Source organism: Ranitomeya imitator, chromosome 3, assembly GCF_032444005.1.
Source record: "Ranitomeya imitator isolate aRanImi1 chromosome 3, aRanImi1.pri, whole genome shotgun sequence".
In the NCBI taxonomy this organism is placed as follows: Eukaryota; Metazoa; Chordata; class Amphibia; order Anura; family Dendrobatidae; genus Ranitomeya; species Ranitomeya imitator.
The window spans coordinates 38,807,875-38,821,757 of NC_091284.1; the positions used below are offsets into that span (position 1 = coordinate 38,807,875).

The following is a 13,883-nucleotide window of genomic DNA, read 5'->3' on the forward strand; positions in this document are numbered from 1 at the left end:
TCACCTCCTCCTCCTGTACAATGACTGATAACACCTCTATATACAGTAGATAACACAGGATCCACCATTCACAATAGGTGATGCCACAGCTCACCTCCTCCTCCTGTACAATGACTGATAACACCTCTATATACAGTAGATAACACAGGATCCACCATACACAATAGGTGATGCCACAGCTCACCTCCTCCTCCTGTACAATGACTGATAACACCTCTATATACAGTAGATAACACAGGATCCACCATTCACAATAGGTGATGCCACATCTCACCTCCTCCTCCTGTACAATGACTGATAACACCTCTATATACAGTAGATAACACAGGATCCACCATTCACAATAGGTGATGCCACAGCTCACCTCCTCCTCCTGTACAATGACTGATAACACCTCTATATACAGTAGATAACACAGGATCCACCATTCACAATAGGTGATGCCACAGCTCACCTCCTCCTCCTGTACAATGACTGATAACACCTCTATATACAGTAGATAACACAGGATCCACCATTCACAATAGGTGATGCCACAGCTCACCTCCTTCTCCTGTACAATGACTGATAACACCGCTATATACAGTAGATAACACAGGATCCACCATTCACAATAGGTGATATCACAGCTCACCTCCTCCTCCTCCTGTACAATGACTGATAACACCTCTATATACAGTAGATAACACAGGATCCACCATTCACAATAGGTGATGTCACAGCTCACCTCCTCCTCTTCCCTTTAGAACGTCTATGTCTAGATTACAGCATACCCGGATAATAGTTCTGTACTATAGGTCGCTTTATTGCAGCTGAATTTAATTCCTGATGGCACTTTTCATTTAAGAGCAATAAAAGACCTTTAAGATCATTTCAATTTTATTTTTTTGTCAATGGAATTGGAGGACCCTCTGGTTTAAGGGGTCGTCTAGTTTAGAAAAACCGTTTGAATTACTTTCTTGGTGTATTTTGGGTTAATAATGGGGATTACGTCATCCATTGTCACCATCAAGTCTGAGCAATACATGCAGAGCCCATAGGGAATGTGTAATGCTTAAATTGTCAAGTGGGGGCGCTACAGTGCGTGAATCCCCATAGAAATGATAGGCGATTGCTGGGGGTTACACTAGTAGGACATTCTGAGATCAACTTAGATTGGGGGCTAATTCTAAAGAAAAAAAATCTTCTAAACTGTTTACTTCCTATGTACTTAATAAAAAAAAAAATATATATATATATAATAATGACTTTTTTGGTTATGACTTTTTTGGTTATGCACCAGTTCAGACTAGATTGCTGTTCAGTCAGTTTTTCTATATCTACTATATAATAAAGACAACCATAAAAAAAGTTACTTTGGCGTTGTTAATTTTTCCTCCAAGAATTCTTCAATTTTATTCACATCGGTTTTCACTTCCCCATCGAACATCATGAACGGCGGGTTTGTCCCAGGGGCCAGGTTGTGCAGATCGGCCGGTTTCCTGTAGGGGAAAGTTTTATTTCTTGCTTAGAACTGACACATATCTGTATATATGAGAACCGATCGCTAGTGACACACACAGGCGCTTCTCACAAAATTAGAATATCATCAAAAAGTTAATTTATTAAAATTCTTCAATACAAAAAGTGAAGCTCATATATTATAAAGAGTCATTACAGAGTGATCTATTTCACGTGTTTATTTCTGTTCATGTTGATGATTATGGCTTACAGCCAATGAAAACCCCAAAAGTCATTATCTCAGTAAATTAGAATAATTAACAAAAACACCTGCAAAGTCTTCCTAAGGGTGTAAAAAGGCCCCTTAGTCTGTTTCAGTAGCTTCACAATCATGGGGAAGACTGCTGACCTGACAGATGTCCAGAAGGCAGACATTGACACCCTCCACAAGGAGGGTAAGCCACAATAGGTCATTGCTAAAGAAGCCGGCTGCTCACAGAGGGATGTATCCAAGCATATTAATGAGAAGTTGAGTGGAAGGAAAAAGTGTGGTAGAAAAAGGTGTACAAGCAACCGGAATAACCACAGCCTTGGAAGGATTGTTAAGAAAGGGCCATTCAAAGATTTGGTGGAGATTCACAAGGAGTGGACTGCTGCTGGAGTCATTGCTTCCAGAGCCACCACACACAGACGTATCCAGGACATGGGCTACAAGCAGGGCCGTATTTGCCACTAGGCACTCGAGGGCACGTGCCTAGGGCGGCGTGATGCGGGGGGGGGGCGGCACCTGAGCAGGGTTTTTTATTTTTTTTATTATACAGTCCGATCTGGCGTGGTCACCATAAGACAGCACAACCCCCCCCCCCCAGTTGCCGCTTATGCCTCCGTGCTGGCACAGCCCCCATCGAAGACATGACTGTCTGTCTGTCTCATACTCACCTCACCTGCTCCAGCAGTGCCGGCTGGTCTGCTCTGTGTGAGCGGTCACATGGTGCCGCCTCATTAAGGTGATGAATATGCATGCATATTCATCACCTTAAATGAGCGTTACCACCTGACCTGACCGCGGCGCTCACACAGGACGAGGAGGACGGTGCTGCGCGGGGACAGAGCGAGGTGGAGGAATTTCCGAGAATTCCGTTCTTCTGCTGCGCGGTGTGTGAGGTGACTCAGGTGAGTATGATGGCAGCCAGGGAGGATGGGGGGAGCCAGGGAGGATGTAGGAGGTCCGCGGTGGACAGGGAGCCATGATACAGGATGGGACTGGGAGCGTCGGGGAGCCGGCGATGAGCCACGCATACAGCCAGGCCCAGGACAGGAGATGAGCCACGCATACGGCGGCGGGGGGGGAGATGGAAGATGAGCCAGTGCCTGAGCCAGCCATGCATGGGAGGGGGAGATGAGCCACGCATACAGTGGGGGGGAGATGGAAGATGAGCCAGTGCCTGAGCCAGCCATGCATGGGAGGGGGAGATGAGCCACGCATACAGGGGGGGATGGAAGATGAGCCAGTGCCTGAGCCAGCCATGCATGGGAGGGGGAGATAAGCCACGCATACAGGAAGGGGGGGATGGAAGATGAGCCAGTGCCTGAGCCAGCCATGCATGGGAGGGGGAGATGAGCCACACATACAGGAAGGGGGGGATGGAAGATGAGCCAGTGCCTGAGCCAGCCATGCATGGGAGGGGGAGATGAGCCACGCATACAGGAAGGGGGGGATGGAAGATGAGCCAGTGCCTGAGCCAGCCATGCATGGGAGGGGGAGATAAGCCACGCATACAGGAAGGGGGGGATGGAAGATGAGCCAGTGCCTGAGCCAGCCATGCATGGGAGGGGGAGATGAGCCACGCATACAGGGGGGGGGGGAGATGGAAGATGAGCCAGTGCCTGAGCCAGCCATGCATGGGAGGGGTAGATGAGCCACGCATACAGGGGGGATGGGAGATGAGCCAGTGCCTGAGCCAGCCATGCATGGGAGGGGGAGATGAGCCACGCATACAGGGGGGGATGGGAGATGAGCCAGTGCCTGAGCCAGCCATGCATGGGAGGGGGAGATGAGCCACGCATACAGGGGGGGGATGGGAGATGAGCCTGAGCCACCCATGCATACAGAGAGAGGGAGATGAGCCATGCATACAGGATGGGAGGGGGGGTGGGCCATTATACAGTATGCATGGAGCATCATATGTGGCCCTTATAAAGTATGGAGCATCATGTGTGGCTATTATAAAGTATGGAGCATCATGTGGGGTCATTATACAGTATGGAGCATCATGTGTGGCCAAAATACAGTATGAAGCATCATGTGTGGCCATTATACAGTATGGAGCATCATGTGTGGCTATTATAAAGTATGGAGCATCATGTGGGGTCATTATACAGTATGGCGTATCATGTGTGGCCATTATACAGTATGAAGCATCATGTGTGGCCATTATACAGTATGAAGCATCATGTGTGGCCATTATAAAGTATGAAGCATCATGTGTGGCCATTATACAGTATGAAGCATCATGTGTGGCCATTATACAGTATGGAGCATCATGTGTGGTCATTATACAGTATGAAGCATCATGTGTGGCCATTATACAGTATGAAGCATCATGTGTGGCCATTATACAGTATGAAGCATCATGTGTGGCCATTATAAAGTATGAAGCATCATGTGTGGCCATTATACAGTATGAAGCATCATGTGTGGCCATTATACAGTATGGAGCATCATGTGTGGCCATTATACAGTATGGAGCATCATGTGTGGCCATTATACAGTATGGAGCATCATGTGTTACCGTTATACAGTATGGAGCATCATGTGTGGCCATTATACAGTATGGAGCAACATGTGTTACCGTTATACAGTATGAAGCATCATGTGTGGCCATTATACAGTATGAAGCATCATGTGTGGCCATTATACAGTATGGAGCATCATGTGTGGCCATTATACAGTATGGAGCATCATGTGTGGTCATTATACAGTATGGAGCACTGTGTGGTCATTATACAGTATGGAGCATCATGTGTGGTCATTATACAGTATGGAGCACTTTGTGGCCATTATACAGTATGGAGCATCATGTGTGGCCATTATAAAGTATGGAGCATCGTGTGTGGCAATTATACAGTATTGAGCATCATGTGTGGCCATTATACAGTATTGAACATCATGTGGGGTCATTATACAGTATGGAGCATTGTGTGGCCATATTTTTTTGGTTATAATTATTGTATATGAAACAGTGTGATCAGCAGTGCTAAATGGGTGTGGTTGGGACTTGGATATGGGTGTGACTAGTTGTGAAATGGTTGTGGTCAGAGGCGTGGCCTAAAATTTTTATGATACCGCATTTCCCAGATCACAGCAAGTGCCGCAAATCCCATAGGGAATGAATGAAGCCAAACGCAGTGTTGCTGTAAGTGATCCGTTACGCGGCAGATGCGAAAAAACTGCCCGATCTGCTGCAAAAGGCTATTTTCACAACAGCGATTCTTGCCAAAGTCACTGCTGATAGTGTCATACTCAACAATGGGGGAGTCAGCGCTAAAAGTGCCTAGGGCAGCAGAGACTCTAAATATGGCCTGGCTACAAGTGTCACATTCTTTGTGTCAGGCCACTCATGACCAATAGACAACGCCAGAAGCATCTTACCTGGGCCAATGAGAAAAAGAACTGGACTGTTCTCAGTGATCCAAGGTGTTGTTTTCAGATGAGTCAATTTAGCCTTTTATTTGGAAATCAAGGTCACAGAGTCTGGAGGAAGAGTGGAGAGGCCATAATCCAAGCTGCTGGAGGTCTAGTGTGAAGTTTCCACAATCAGTGATGGTTTGGGGAGCCATGTCATCTGCTGGTGTAGGTCCACTGTGTTTTATCAAGACCAAAGTCAGCGCAGTTATCTACCAGGAAATTTTAGAGCACTTCATGCTTCCCTCTGCTGACAAGGTTTTGGGAGATGGACATTTCATTTTCCAGCAGGACTTGGCACCTGTCCACACGGTCAAAAGTACCAATACCTGGTGTAAAACAACAGTATCACTGTGCTTGATTGGCAGCAAACTCGTCTGACCTTAACCCTATAGAGAATCTATGGAGTATTGTCAAGAGGAAGATGAGAGACACCAGACCCAACAAGGCAGAGGAGCTGAAGGCTGCTATCAAAGCAACCTGGGCTTCCATAACCCCTCAGCAGTGCCGCAGGCTGATCGCCTCCTTGCCACGCCGCACTGATGCAGTAATTGATGCAAAAGGAGCCCCGACCAAGTATTGAGTGCATTTACTGAACATACATTTCAGTAGGACAACATTTCAGATTTTAAAATCATTTTTCAAGCTGGTGTTTTAAAGTATTCGAATTTACTGAGATAATGACTTTTGGCTTTTCATTGGCTGTAAGCCATAATCATCATCATTAACAGAAATAAACACGTGAAATAGATCACTGTAATGACTCTATAGAATATATGAGTTTCACTTTTTGTATTCAAGAACTGAAGTAAATTAACTTTTTGATGATATTCTAATTTAGTGAGAAGCACCTGTATCTGTATATATGAGCGCAGATGGCGGTGGGGGGTGAGGGGTGATTAGGTGCCACATGTTAATCATTGGAGGGCAATATGAACGTTTGTTATACACGGGGGCAATATGGACAGGTGTTTTACACAGGGAGTGAGGGGCGAATGTTACACACCGGAGGTAATGTGACTGAATGAAAAAAACAGAATTCAGTAACCAAAGTGTGTCCCAATACTTTTCTTCATATAGTGAAGTTTTTGTAGTAACACAACACTTTACAATGACAGATCAGAACTGTGAAGTTACCTCTTTAGATCCACCGTGGTGACGCTGAATATGACGCCCTTCAGCCACAGAATCATGAATAAACGCTGAGAAAATGGACAGTTACCAACACTTTCTCCATCACTTCCAGCCTGAAAATAAACCCAGAATTAAAGGAATAGTCTCATTTCACTAAACTGCTTTAGTTATTCAGGTTTACAATAGATTTGTCTTTTCTATCTACTGTCATTCTCCTCCAATAACAGCTTTTATCTTTCATAGTGTACAGCTAGATTTCATTGAGCTTGACCACTGGACCCTGAGAGAGTGCAGTAGATACATTCCAGGAGAACAGTTAACTCCTAACATACCAGACAGCTTTCTTTCTCTACAAGACTCATCTGCTCACCTCCCTCTCCACTCACAACTTCTGACTGAGATGCTATTATAAATCTTTCAAAATCACCGGCCCTCAGCATTGGTTTCTCCCAGATCCGGTCTCCTAATCACTGCTCTCACTTTCCTGAGCTGTGTGCTTGTTCAAATGCCCTGTTATCTCTGTGTAAATACAAGGATAGCAGTGTCGACTCATAGCACACCACTGATGGCTCAATGTGTTATAGCAGATCGTGTGATGAGCTTTATAGCTCTACAAATACTACAGTTCTGTTGCTCACAAGAACTGTCACTCACCGAGGAGAGCTTGTCCTGCCAGAGACCTGGCATTATGGAGAGTTCAGAGCTCTGTGCTGCTCAAGAGACAGCTTGAGAATAATCTTTTCCACAAGTGGAATCTAATTTATCAAAATTTAGACTAGTGCCCCATTTCTTTATTGCCTTTGTACCTGTTTTTTGACTAATTCATTATTCCTTTGGTGCCTTTTTTAAGTCTATTTTATACAGTATGCTCTCATCTGTTTTTTTTTTTTTCCGCTTTGTGGGTAGAGTTTAACAATTCATCAATTTGCGACTTTTTAAAGTTGAAAATATATTAACTTTGTTTGATATACAAAGCAAGGTATAAAAAGTGGTCAGTGGAGATACACTTACAAAATATACCGCAACAGACAGGTTTGCACTAGTCCAATACAGAAAGTTAACATATAAATACCATGCATTTGTGCAAATGTATTGTGTGACATGTGACTAACAGTCTAACTTCATAGGGGATCTTTCCTTTACCCTAATAGATATAAGGAATTTTTATGTGAACGTTCTGCATTGGATTGGTGCAAACCTGTTTGTTGCGGTATATTTTGCGCGTGTATCTCCATTGACAACTTTTTAAACCTTGGTTTGTATATCAAATAAAGTTAAAATGTAATATATATATCGGGTGCAAGTTGCTTGACTTGATGGCTGTGACATTCACTCCATGATCTGTGCATAAATAATACTATTTACGTCTCCATTTAACTGTCCCTTTTATTGACATGATTTATACCTGTTGGGGCATGTGAGTGTCTAATACAACGAATGCATTTTTTACATTTCTTGGAGCAATTAGCGATAGGTTTCTTTGGCGTTTTCTCTGTAAAATGATTGTAATGGGATCTGCATAAATTCATGGTCAGTTTGGCTCCCCCTAGTGGCCACTTTTTAGAGACTCTTTTTTGAAGAGTACGGTCAACACATTACAACAACCCCACCCTTATTTCCTATAAGGACTCATGGACTCCCCCAGAGCAGACAGAAAAGATAATATAATATAGACAGTATGGCAGTAAAGAGGTTGTTCAGGAATTTAAAAAAAATTGTCTAAAAGCAGAAAATGTGCAAAAAAAAAAAAGAAAAAAAATGTATCCATACGCCCCGATTGTCTTTACTTCCTTGGTGCATCAGCAGATCAACCTGCATGGATGACACAAGGCCAGAGATTGACTGCAGCGATCATGTGAGTGTAAGCTGCCATTTTGGTCCTCCTATGAATAGCATCCCTTGGGCTTTATAAGAGAAGGTTAATTTCACTATACGCTATATATGTCACTGTTGTATACGGTATAGAACAAGAGATCACACTATCGAAGGTTCAAATCCTCTCTGGTGAATAAAAAATATATATATTTATTTATTTTTTTATATTTGGTACGGCCGCAACCATAAAGGTCCAGCCTGTCAAAATATAATAAACAATAAACCAGAATGGTAAACGAAAAAAAAACAAAAACTGAAACTCCAGAATTGATGTTTTTTAGGTCACTGCAGCTACGTAAAAAAAAAACCTACAGCCAAAATAAAATTTAGTATGCGCCCCAAAATGGGAACACTACAAACGACACAGAAAAAACAAGACCTCATATCTCATAACTATGGATCTCAGAAAATGGCGACACAAACCGAAAAGTTTTCTTTTACAAAGTTCTGAACTTTGTTTTTTTAGAACTTTAAAGTATAAATGAATTATAAAAATATAAAGTATAAAAAACAACTACACAAGTTTGGTATCGCCGTAATCGCACTGACATGGAGAATTGTGCTGCCAGGTCATTTATACTACTGTAAAAACTGTAAAAACAAAATTAATAAACCAACAGAACAATTGCGTGTTTTTTTAACTATTTCACTGCACTAGAAGTTTTTTCCCCTTTTTTTTCTCCCCTTTTTTTTTAAATCGTGTCATTCAAAACTAGAACTTGTCCCACAAAAATCAGGCCCTCATACGGCCGTGTCGATGGAAAAAAATAAGTTACAGCCCTTGGAAGACAGGGAAGGAAAAATCAAAAGTGCAAAAATGAAAAGTTGGAGGAGTCCAGGCTCATACATTTTTCAGCTCTCTGCGCACCGACACTGTATGGGGTCCGTATTCCAAAGCTTTAGTCATGGCGGTGTTGCTGTATGGGGTCTGTCAGAGCTTTATTCACTGCGGTGCTGCTGCATGGGGTCTGACAGAGCTTTAGTCACTATGGTGTTGCTGTATGGGGTCTGAGAGAGCTTTAGTCACTGCGGTGTTGCTGTATGGGGTCTGTCAGAGCTTTAGTCACTGCAGTGCTGCTGTATGGGGTCTGTCAGAGCTTTAGTCACTGCAGTGCTGCTGTATGGGGTCTGTCAGAGCTTTAGTCACTACGGTGCTGCTGTATGGGGTCTGTCAGAGCTTTAGTCACTATGGTGTTGCTGTATGGGGTCTGTCAGAGCTTTAATCACTGCGGTGTTGCTGTATGGGGTCTGTCAGAGCTTTACTCACTGCGGTGTTGCTGTATGCGGTCTGTCAGAGCTCTAGTCACTGCGGTGCTGCTGTATGGGGTCTGTCAGAGCTTTAGTCACTATGGTGTTGCTGTATGGGGTCTGTCAGAGCTTTAGTCACTGCGGTGCTGCTGTATGGGGTCTGTCAGAGCTTTAGTCACTGCGGTGCTGCTGTATGGGGTCTGTCAGAGCTTTAGTCACTGCGGTGCTGCTGTATGGGGTCTGTCAGAGCTTTAGTCACTGTGGTGCTGCTGTATGGGGTCTGACAGAGCTTTAGTCACTATGGTGTTGCTGTATGGGGTCTGACAGAGCTTTAGTCACTGCGGTGTTGCTGTATGGGGTCTGTCAGAGCTTTAGTCACTATGGTGCTGCTGTATGGGGTCTGTCAGAGCTTTAGTCACTGCGGTGTTGCTGTATGGGGTCTGTCAGAGCTTTAGTCACTGCGGTGTTGCTGTATGGGGTCTGTCAGAGCTTTAGTCACTGCGGTGTTGCTGTATGGGGTCTGTCAGAGCTTTAGTCACTGCGGTGTTGCTGTGTGGGGTCTGTCAGAGATTTAGTCACTGCGGTGTTGCTGTATGGGGTCTGTCAGAGCTTTAGTCACTGCGGTGTTGCTGTATGGGGTCTGTCAGAGCTTTAGTCACTGCGGTGTTGCTGTATGGGGTCTGTCAGAGCTTTAGTCACTGCGGTGTTGCTGTGTGGGGTCTGTCAGAGATTTAGTCACTGCGGGGTTTTGCTGTATGGGGTCTGTCAGAGCTTTAGTCACTGCGGTGTTGCTGTATGGGGTCTGTCAGAGCTTTAGTCACTGCGGTGTTGCTGTGTGGGGTCTGTCAGAGATTTAGTCACTGCGGTGTTGCTGTATGGGGTCTGTCAGAGCTTTAGTCACTGCGGTGTTGCTGTGTGGGGTCTGTCAGAGCTTTAGTCACTGCGGTGTTGCTGTGTGGGGTCTGTCAGAGATTTAGTCACTGCGGTGTTGCTGTATGGGGTCTGTTAGAGCTTTAGTCACTGCGGTGTTGCTGTATGGGGTCTGTCAGAGCTTTAGTCACTGCGGTGTTGCTGTGTGGGGTCTGTCAGAGCTTTAGTCACTGTGGTGTTGCCGTATGGGGTCTGTCGGACAATGCCGCTATAATACGTCACGTGATGGTGCCGTGATGGCTCTCCATGTATAATCGGAGCTAGAGGGCCAGTACGGTCCAGTATTACGGATCATGATATGGCCATGTACATGAGACCGATGCCTTTCTGCACCTCTCCCGATATAACTAGGGTGCACGGACTAATGTAAGCATCCGAACAAATCTCAGTACCGTGTGACACAATGTAACAGCGGCTCCAGAGATGCAATTCTCACTTTTCATGTAATGTGACAAGTTTACGTTCCTGGAGCGGATCCACTACAAACACAGGCCCAGGCGGCGAGGGACGAGTGACCTTGCTGTAAGGAGCCGGGCATACATTTATCAGGGTTGTACAGCACAATTTACAGCTCGGACGACAAGTTCCTGGGAACCGCACGTTTTCCTCATTTGTGACCCATTGTCCTGGCAACAGTAAATTTCACTAACGCACAAGGGTGAGGATTTGTCCGTAATTTTCCACAAGGTCTGGTACTTAGTGACTATAGAGAGAGGAACCCGACGATCTAATAACAGGTAGATGACAAGGGACTACAAACCGATACGCTTCATCTACCCCGTCATCCAGAGGGCAATTATGGCATCAAATGTTGGCAAGATGTGGGGGCGCCGAGGAAGCAGGAGCTCAGGGCCATGGTGCCCGCGGAGGCCTAGAGGCTGGTAGAAGGTGCGCTGGATCTGAAAATCTCAGAGGGCCCCAACAGGAACACACACAACACCGGTATAAAGTAATGGCAGAATGGCAGGATCACTCCCGATCTTCCTTCTACTCTGGACGCGCTCAGATGAAACCTCCTCTGGCGCAACAATCTCAGGGTCTCACTTAGACCCACCCAGGCCTGTAGCTCCATACATGCTATCCTCTCTGGTGGTCTTCACACAGGGGACGATGTGAGCGCTGCGGCCCTTTAGACAGATGATAGATGGATAGATAGATGATAGATAGATAGAGTGGTGTAACTAGAGTTCGATGGGCCCCGATGCAAAATTTGGACCTGTGCCGTCCCCCCCTACATATTGGTCAGATGTATGAGCCCTTGTAGCATTCTGAATCCTATAAAGATGTACATGTTTAGTGTTTACCCCCTTCATGTAGTAATGTGGTTAGCAGCACTGCAGCCTTGGAGTAATTCATTACTCACAGGGAGCCATGATCACTGCCGGACCAGAAAGGCCGTACTGGGGGCCCACGGCACGTAAAGGGAGGCCGCCATGACGGGGTTACGTGGGACCTGGGGAGCTGGAGCAGTTAGAAGGGATACGGTGGTAAGGGGTTAACTGGGAACTTGAGGGGTGGCTTTAGGGGCATTTTTTGAAAATAAGGGGTGGAACTAGGGGACTGTGGGGAGGGGGCACATAAAAAGGGGCACGCTCCTCACGCAGGCATCCATTTTAGGTGCCTGCGTGACAAGTGAGGAATCTCTGTCACACTTACCAGAATGGACGTTGAAGCGATCCTCCAGCGTCTCCGGACGGCAGCCAGCTCCCAGGGGACAGATTGGCTGAATGCATCCGTTAACAGCCTTCTCCAGGGGACATCGGGAGCACCATCGCAGGCACCGCAGGACGGGCGCCGGCCGCGGAGGACTAGGCCTCCGGCGCGCCTAAGCCCGGACATCATCCCCAGGGCCCGGCGCCGAAATAGGAGCCCCTCTGCGGACCCTCCGGTAAGCAGCGCTGTTCCCTCCACCTCACAGCGCGGCGCCGGGAGGAATCCTCCAGTGCGGCGGGGCCTACAACGGGGGGTGGAACCTTCCTCCCCTCCTTCAGTGTCCGGGCGACGTGGGGCGGCAGGAGCAGGAGCCGGTACGGCGGCCGCCAGCATGCCCGCTGGCGCCGCTCAGCGTGGGAGGCAGCGACAGCCGAGGAGACGGGGGTCAGGTGCGGTGGCCCCTCAGCGCCGAGGATTATGCGGGCGGCAGTCGGCTGGCCCTGGCATCAGCGTGCGGCCTTCTGCAGTGCACAGCTCTGGAGTCTTCAACGCAGCAGCGCCCTCTGCTGGTGGTGGCCTGGATATTGCAAGTTCTGCGCCCTCTGCTGGTGTTGGCCGGGATTTTCCTGCAGCTGCGCCCTCTGCTGGTGATGGCCGGGATTTTCCTGGATCTGCGCCCTCTGCTGGTGATGGCCGGAACTTTCCTGGATCTGCGTCCTCTGCTGGTGGTGGCGGAAATTTTCCGGATTCCGGCAGGCGACATTCCGTCGCTTCGGTACGCAGTGCCGGGGACGTATCCGTGGCAAGGAGCCGCACATCTTCCATCGGGCGGCAGGATGCTGGCTCGGCCTTTTCCCTTTCCGCAGCACCAGGGCAGTCGACGGCATCACCGAGTCGCCAGGACACGGATACGGCCGCCAGGAGTTCGGCGGGCAACATCGCGGATCAAGCCGGTCGGGATGCAGGACACATTCGGCTGGGAGCTGGATCTTCGGCTGCTGGGCTCACAGCACCCAGGCAGCTAGGTGAGAACATTTTCCCTATCTTTAATTTGCCAGGCATAGTTTCCCCTGAAGCTAGGAATAGTGACATTACTTCGGGAGTTGCTAGCGGGGGTATGGGTTTAATCCTTAGAGGTTTAGGGGAGCTAGCGGGCTTGTGGGGGTCCGGTCTTAGCAGGGGGTCTTTGCCGTCAGCTGCTTGGTTGGGAAATACGGGGTCGTTTGAGGGGTCTAGACAGTTGTCTGAAGTTACGGGTACATCCAGCAGTGCGGGTCCTGCGGCAGACACGGGGAGCTCATCAAGGGAGAAGGACGGAACAGCACCAGGGCCTGGGTCAGGAATTGATGCACCAGGTGAGGGAGCTTTGCAGGATAAGGAAAAGGAGGATGTACCGCAACTAGACGATGCGGCTAGGGGGGAGGTCTATGTCTGCTTCGAGGGCCCGTTAGGGGCACATTTAAAACAAGAGGTTAGGGAAAAAATCTGGAAAGGGGAGTACATAGAAATATTTTCTCTTTTACCCCTAGAGAGATTTAATTTGGATAGACCTAGAAGGGAGGACTCTAAAAAAGAAGATGAGGAGAAACGGAGATATAGGCTGATTCCCAGATCATTTTCAAATTGGCTGCAAGCTTTCGCTATTATGGCTAGCGTAATCGGGGAGAAGGCCCCGGAAAATTGCTCGGCATTATTTTGTTACTTAGATGCCATAGGGGAGGCTTACAGGACCTATGGGGGACAGGGTTGGTTACGCTATGACGAACAGTTTCGTCAGCGTAAGGCTTTTAGGCCAAGTATCAGGTGGGATCACAAGGACAAGAAGATCTGTTTATACCAAGGAAGGTGACGGGCACAAGGGGGCATTCTTTGCGTCTGGAGGAGAGAAGGTTTTTCCACCAACATAGAAGAGGATTCT

At 47.2% G+C, this 13,883-nt stretch overlaps 1 protein-coding gene across 1 annotated transcript in view; it reads right to left on the reverse strand.

Annotated features, from left to right (window-relative positions):
- The window catches only part of CLIC6 (chloride intracellular channel 6), an 82,156-nt gene that overhangs the window by 15,640 nt on the left and 52,633 nt on the right, over positions 1-13,883 (reverse strand). Inside the window, exons 2-3 of the mRNA XM_069760778.1 lie at positions 6,263-6,372; positions 1,356-1,481 (exon numbers count right to left, since the gene is read on the reverse strand). Of these exons, the coding sequence (XP_069616879.1) occupies positions 1,356-1,481; positions 6,263-6,372 (236 nt within the window). The remainder of the gene's footprint in view (positions 1-1,355; positions 1,482-6,262; positions 6,373-13,883) is intronic.